Source organism: Salmo salar, chromosome 17 (genome assembly GCF_965601325.2).
Source record: "Salmo salar chromosome 17, fSalSal1, whole genome shotgun sequence".
Classification (NCBI taxonomy): Eukaryota; Metazoa; Chordata; class Actinopteri; order Salmoniformes; family Salmonidae; genus Salmo; species Salmo salar.
Window position 1 is genome coordinate 14,985,001 of NC_138307.1, and position 7,500 is coordinate 14,992,500.

The 7,500-nt window shown below is 46.5% G+C and overlaps 1 protein-coding gene across 1 annotated transcript in view; it reads right to left on the reverse strand.

The window, feature by feature from the left end:
* Window positions 1–7,500, reverse strand: part of LOC106591582 (fibronectin type III domain-containing protein 3B) — a 257,995-nt gene that overhangs the window by 89,346 nt on the left and 161,149 nt on the right. Inside the window, exons 8-11 of the mRNA XM_045698964.2 lie at window positions 5,375–5,433; window positions 3,511–3,656; window positions 555–614; window positions 313–454 (exon numbers count right to left, since the gene is read on the reverse strand). Coding sequence (XP_045554920.1) covers window positions 313–454; window positions 555–614; window positions 3,511–3,656; window positions 5,375–5,433 — 407 coding nt within the window. The remainder of the gene's footprint in view (window positions 1–312; window positions 455–554; window positions 615–3,510; window positions 3,657–5,374; window positions 5,434–7,500) is intronic.

Here is a 7,500-nt window from a genome sequence, read left to right on the forward strand (position 1 = left end):
GTCTCTGAAGTGTGCACTCATTCACTCCCCTTGTGTCTGAAGTGTGCACTCATTCACTCCCCTTGTGTCTGAAGTGTGCACTCATTCACTCCCCTTGTCTCTGAAGTGTGCACTCATTCACTCCCCTTGTCTCTGAAGTGTGCACTCATTCAATCCCCTTGTCTCTGAAGTGTGCACTCATTCACCCCCTTGTCTCTGAAGTGTGCACTCATTCACTCCCCTGATGGATCTAAAACAGACTGGATGGGAGGGAATGAGTGCACACTTTTGGTACAAGCATAAACCGTTGGATCGTCCAAAGTGTATGTGTACCTTCCACTGTAGTGTGAGGGTGCTCTTGGTGCGGTGAGACAGTTTGGGGGGGAAGGGCAGGTCAGGGGCGCAGGTGTGTGTTGTGAACGACCCCGTCTCCGAACACACACCCCTCAAGTTAGAGTTACACACCGCGCTGACTCTGAAACACACACACACACACACAACACATGAATAATCACATTTAGTAAAGAAGTGGTGAAATAGTGTGTGTGTTGCTGATGGAAGGTGTGTGTTCTTACCGTACGTGGTAGTCTGAAGCTGGCCTCAGGTCTTCTAGATGATACTCCAACTCCTCTCCACTGCACACACACACACACACACACACACACACCCACACACACACACACACACCCACACACACACACGTTATTTACACTTGAGATGAAAGTAAGATGTTTATGTTTGCGTCAGGTGTTCTTCTAATGTCTGGAACGTTCACACACGTCATACACACCTGCTAGTCAGGATCAGAGTTAGGTGTGTTTACCTGCTAGTCAGGATCAGACTTAGGTGTGTTTTACCCGCTAGTCAGGATCAGAGTTAGGTGTGTTTACCTGCTAGTCAGGATCAGAGTTAGGTGTGTTTTACCTGCTAGTCAGGATCAGAGTTAGGTGTGTTTTACCTGCTAGTCAGGATCAGAGTTAGGTGTGTTTACCTGCTAGTCAGGATCAGACTTAGGTGTGTTTTACCTGCTAGTCAGGATCAGAGTTAGGTGTGTTGTACCTGCTAGTCAGGATCAGAGTTAGGTGTGTTTTACCTGCTAGTCAGGATCAGAGTTAGGTGTGTTTTACCTGCTAGTCAGGATCAGAGTTAGGTGTGTTTTACCTGCTAGTCAGGATCAGAGTTAGGTGTGTTTTACCTGCTAGTCAGGATCAGAGTTAGGTGTGTTTTACCCGCTAGTCAGGATCAGAGTTAGGTGTGTTTTACCTGCTAGTCAGGATCAGAGTTAGGTGTGTTTTACCTGCTAGTCAGGATCAGAGTTAGGTGTGTTTTACCTGCTAGTCAGGATCAGAGTTAGGTGTGTTTTACCTGCTAGTCAGGATCAGAGTTAGGTGTGTTTTACCTGCTAGTCAGGATCAGACTTAGGTGTGTTTTACCTGCTAGTCAGGATCAGAGTTAGGTGTGTTTTACCTGCTAGTCAGGATCAGAGTTAGGTGTGTTTTACCTGCTAGTCAGGATCAGAGTTAGGTGTGTTTTACCTGCTAGTCAGGATCAGAGTTAGGTGTGTTTTACCTGCTAGTCAGGATCAGAGTTAGGTGTGTTTTACCTGCTAGTCAGGATCAGAGTTAGGTGTGTTTTACCTGCTAGTCAGGATCAGAGTTAGGTGTGTTTTACCTGCTAGTCAGGATCAGAGTTAGGTGTGTTTTACCTGCTAGTCAGGATCAGAGTTAGGTGTGTTTTACCTGCTAGTCAGGATCAGAGTTAGGTGTGTTTTACCGCTAGTCAGGATAGTTAGGTGGTTTCGCAGCAGGATCAGAGTTAGGTGTGTTTTACCTGCTAGTCAGGATCAGACGTTAGAGTGTGTTGTTACCTGCTAGTCAGGATCAGAGTTAGGTGTGTTTTACCTGCTAGTCAGGATCAGAGTTAGCGTGTGTTTTACCCTGCTAGTCAGGATCAGAGTTAGGTGTGTTTTACCTGCTAGTCAGGATCAGAGTTAGGTGTGTTTTACCTGCTAGTCAGGATCAGAGTTAGGTGTGTTTTACCCTGCTAGTCAGGATCAGAGTTAGGTGTGTTTTACCTGCTAGTCAGGATCAGAGTTAGGTGTGTTTTACCTGCTAGTCAGGATCAGAGTTAGGTGTGTTTTACCCGCTAGTCAGGATCAGAGTTAGGTGTGTTTTACCTGCTAGTCAGGATCAGACTTAGGTGTGTTTTACCCGCTAGTCAGGATTAGTTAGGTGGGTTTCTGTACAGCACTTTGAGATATCAGCTGATGTACGAAGGGCTATATAAAAATAAATTTGAAAATTTGATTGATTTTACCCGCTAGTCAGGATCAGAGTTAGGTGTGTTGTACCTGCTAGTCAGGATCAGAGTTAGGTGTGTTTTACCTGCTAGTCAGGATCAGAGTTAGGTGTGTTTTACCTGCTAGTCAGGATCAGAGTTAGGTGTGTTTTACCTGCTAGTCAGGATCAGAGTTAGGTGTGTTTTACCCGCTAGTCAGGATCAGAGTTAGGTGTGTTTTACCCGCTAGTCAGGATCAGAGTTAGGTGTGTTTTACCCGCTAGTCAGGATCAGAGTTAGGTGTGTTTACCTGCTAGTCAGATCAGAGTTAGGTGTGTTTTACCCGCTAGTCAGGATCAGAGTTAGGTGTGTTTTACCTGCTAGTCAGGATCAGAGTTAGGTGTGTTTTACCCGCTAGTCAGGATCAGTTAGGTGTGTTTTACCTGCTAGTCAGGATCAGAGTTAGGTGTGTTTTACCTGCTAGTCAGGATCAGAGTTAGGTGTGTTTTACCTGCTAGTCAGAGATCAGAGTTAGGTGTGTTTTACCTGCTAGTCAGGATCAGAGTTAGGTGTGTTTTACCTGCTAGTCAGGATCAGAGTTAGGTGTGTTTTACCTGCTAGTCAGGATCAGTTAGGTGTGTTTTACCCGCTAGTCAGGATCAGAGTTAGGTGTGTTTTACCTGCTAGTCAGGATCAGAGTTAGGTGTGTTTACCTGCTAGTCAGGATCAGAGTTAGGTGTGTTTTACCTGCTAGTCAGGATCAGAGTTAGGTGTGTTTTACCTGCTAGTCAGGATCAGAGTTAGGTGTGTTTTACCTGCTAGTCAGGATCAGAGTTAGGTGTGTTTTACCCGCTAGTCAGGATCAGAGTTAGGTGTGTTTTACCTGCTAGTCAGGATCAGAGTTAGGTGTGTTTTACCTGCTAGTCAGGATCAGAGTTAGGTGTGTTGTACCTGCTAGTCAGGATCAGAGTTAGGTGTGTTTTACCTGCTAGTCAGGATCAGAGTTAGGTGTGTTTTACCTGCTAGTCAGGATCAGAGTTAGGTGTGTTTTACCTGCTAGTCAGGATCAGAGTTAGGTGTGTTTTACCTGCTAGTCAGGATCAGAGTTAGGTGTGTTTTACCTGCTAGTCAGGATCAGAGTTAGGTGTGTTTTACCTGCTAGTCAGGATCAGAGTTAGGTGTGTTTACCTGCTAGTCAGGATCAGTTAGGTGTGTTTTACCCGCTAGTCAGGATCAGAGTTAGGTGTGTTTTACCTGTATATAAGTCTGTATTTGCCGTCCCGTCCCTTGTCGGACAGAGAGACCTCGTAGGTGAGAGACTGGCTGTTGCTGAACCGGTTTACCAGCCCAACCGGGGGAGCCCAGGACAATCTAGCACCTCGCGCGTGCACGTTGGACACCTGGAACACCACACACACGTTAGATAACACACACACACAAATTCCCTATCAGTTTATGTTCCAGTTCCCCGTCACGGATGCTGGGTCGGTGAAATGACAGTCTGAGTAGAAGAAACATTTACCCCATCAACTACTGTGTCTACACACACACACACACACACACACACACACACACACACACACACACACACACACACACACACACACACACACACACACACACACACACATACACACACACACAGAAACATTTACCCACACCCTGGCACTGAAACTATCGCCCCATCAACCACTGTCTCTACACACACAGAAACACAGACAGACACATTTACCCAAACCGCAGAAAACGGAGAAAGACACACGTGTACACACACACAGCGGAGTGATTTAACACCGTGTGTCGTTCATCCAGACACCACATCGACTGAATACCCAATCTGCCCTGAGGACAAACCACATCCACTGAATACCCAATCTACCCTGGGGACAAACCACATCCACTGAATACCCAATCTGCCCTGAGGACAAACCACATCCACTGAATACCCAATCTGCCCTGGAGACAAACCACATCCACTGAATACCCAATCTGCCCTGAGGACAAACCACATCCACTGAATACCCAATCTGCCCTGGAGACAAACCACATCCACTGAGTACCCAATCTGCCCTGGAGACAAACCACATCCACTGAATACCCAATCTGCCCTGGGGACAAACCACATCCACTGAATACCCAATCTACCCTGGGGACAAACCACATCCACTGAATACCCAATCTGCCCTGGGGACAGTGTGTTCTTTATGAATACTGTACAGGAGATCCATTAGAGTCCTGTGTCGGGTTGCAAAGGGAGGGTATATTACTGGAAACGTTTATGGATTACTGGATTTGATGTAATCTATCACAATGCATCTAGCGGCCCTTTAGGGTACCGCTGCTCCTCTGTTTGGTCTTGTCACATTTAAAATATATGAAATAATTAAATAAGATCATTATTAATAAAAAAATTGAATGACAAAGCTGTAAAACATTATCCTAAATATAAAGCATCAAGGGTTTCAGCATGAAATAACCTTTATATATTTTTTTAACACACTTTCATTTATTTGACTATGTCAATATTTGTTTTTGTCAATGTTTTTGCATCAAACTGACAGTTGTGAACACGGTCAATAGTTGGAAGAGTTGCAGAGGTAGTAGAAAATAATGCCATTGTTGATTAGATGCTTTTTTTCATTAATTAGGCTATTTTCTCTTGAACGATATGGTCTATCCACAAGAAACTCATGGATAATATGGACACAGATATAAAAAATGAATACTATATATGAAGAAAAAAAAATATTCAAGTATAAATGACCAAATTTTCGATAGATTGCCATAGATTTTCTGTTAATTACCAGAATTACTGAAGATTCTGGTAACTTTGGTAAATTACCGGTAGATTTGTAGCCCTAGTCCTGTGTGATGAGGTGGTACAATACTGCCCCTGTGTGGTCAGGTTGGGGGCTGCAGGTGTTCTGGGCTCCAAAGGACATACTGCTCTGGGAGGAAGAAGCCTTCAGGTACAGATGTCTTTGTCTGCGAGTGTGTGTGTGAGAGAGTGTGTGTGTGTGTGTGTGTGTGTGTGTGTGTGTGTGTGTGTGTGTGTGTGTGTGTGTGTGTGTGTGTGTGTGTGTGTGTGTGTGTGTGTGTGTATGTGTGTGTGACTGACCTGTGGTTTGTCGATGGCAGAGAGCACTTCCTGAACTCTCTTTGCCTCCGAGTCGTGATCTGAGGAGAGAGAACAGACACAACATTACCACCAACTAGCGTGTTTCTGTCCTTGTGTGAGAGGGTGTTATTACAGCTAAGCACCACCAGAGGGCAGGCTGAGCTGTGTCATATACAGTACGTACAGTATGTACAGACCCCAACCTGGATTACTGCCTAGGTCTGCCCTCTGTCCTGTTGTCTGCTCATAAAACAGGGTTTCAGTAACACACACACACACACACACACACACACACACACACACACACACACACACACACACACACACACACACACACACACACACACACACACACACACACACACACACACACACACACACACACACACACACACAGGTCCAGTGGCAGAGCATGTCTAGGGGTGATTTAGGAGTGGGTCGGGGTTAGCGCTGGGGTGTGTGTGTGTGTGTGTGTGTGTGTGTGTGTGTGTAATCCCTATACCAGAATTGCTTCAGACAGGAGCAGAGCTGCTTTCTCCATCAGAGCAGTTCACTAAATCACCCAGAAATGGTTTGTGTTTCAGAGAGAGAGAGAGAGTCAGTAACATCAGGTTAAATCTCTCCTGACCACATCTCCTGTCTGTCTGGATGTGTTTGTTTGATTACAGAGGACAGAGAAAAAGAACGACAGAGCAACAGAGGACCGGAGGAAGAGAGGGATGGTGAGGGGGAAGGGAGAAGAGACAGTGGTCTGAGCCAAAGCTGAGTAAGAGTGGGACTTGGAGAATAAATAACCAGAAAGAAAGAGGAGAGAGAGGAAACACACACACAGAGGAGAGAAGGAGAGGAGAGAAGGAGAGGAGAGAAGGAGAGGAGAGAGAGGAAACACACACACAGAGGAGAGAAGGAGAGGAGAGAAGGAGAGGAGAGAGAGGAAACACACACACAGAGGAGAGAAGGAGAGGAGAGAAGGAGAGGAGAGAAGGAGAGGAGAGAGAGGAAACACACACACAGAGGAGAGAAGGAGAGGAGAGAAGGAGAGGAGAGAAGGAGAGGAGAGAGAGGAACACACACACAGAGGAGAGAAGGAGAGGAGAGAAGGAGAGGAGAGAAGGAGAGGAGAGAGAGGAAACACACACACAGAGGAGAGAAGGAGAGGAGAGAAGGAGAGGAGAGAAGGAGAGGAGAGAGAGGAAACACACACACAGAGGAGAGAAGGAGAGGAGAGAAGGAGAGGAGAGAAGGAGAGGAGAGAGAGGAAACACACACACAGAGGAGAGAAGGAGAGGAGAGAAGGAGAGGAGAGAAGGAGAGGAGAGAGAGGAAACACACACACAGAGGAGAGAAGGAGAGGAGAGAAGGAGAGGAGAGAGAGGAAACACACACACAGAGGAGAGAAGGAGAGGAGAGAAGGAGAGGAGAGAAGGAGAGGAGAGAGAGGAAACACACACACAGAGGAGAGAAGGAGAGGAGAGAAGGAGAGGAGAGAAGGAGAGGAGAGAGAGGAAACACACACACAGAGGAGAGAAGGAGAGGAGAGAAGGAGAGGAGAGAGAGGAAACACACACACAGAGGAGAGAAGGAGAGGAGAGAAGGAGAGGAGAGAAGGAGAGGAGAGAGAGGAAACACACACACAGAGGAGAGAAGGAGAGGAGAGAAGGAGAGGAGAGAAGGAGAGGAGAGAGAGGAAACACACACACAGAGGAGAGAAGGAGAGGAGAGAAGGAGAGGAGAGAAGGAGAGGAGAGAGAGGAAACACACACAGAGGAGAGAAGGAGAGGAGAGAAGGAGAGGAGAGAAGGAGAGGAGAGAGGGATTAGAACACAGAAGAGGAGCGGAGGAGGAGAACAGAAGAAGGGATGTTTATCAGGATGGAGAGAAAAGTGAGGAAAGCAGAGAGGAGGAGTACAGGGTTTGTGAGGGGTCATCTTCAAGACCCTGGTGCTGGCCTACTGAGCAGCAAGGGTAACTACCCCTCCCTACCTTCAGGCTATGCTCAAACCCTACACCCCAACCTGAGCACTCTGTTCCTCCACCTCTGGTCTCTTGGCCCTCCCATCCCTACAATAAAATAAAGGCACTCTGATTTTCCCCACTGACACTGATTTTGCTGATAGATACTCTGT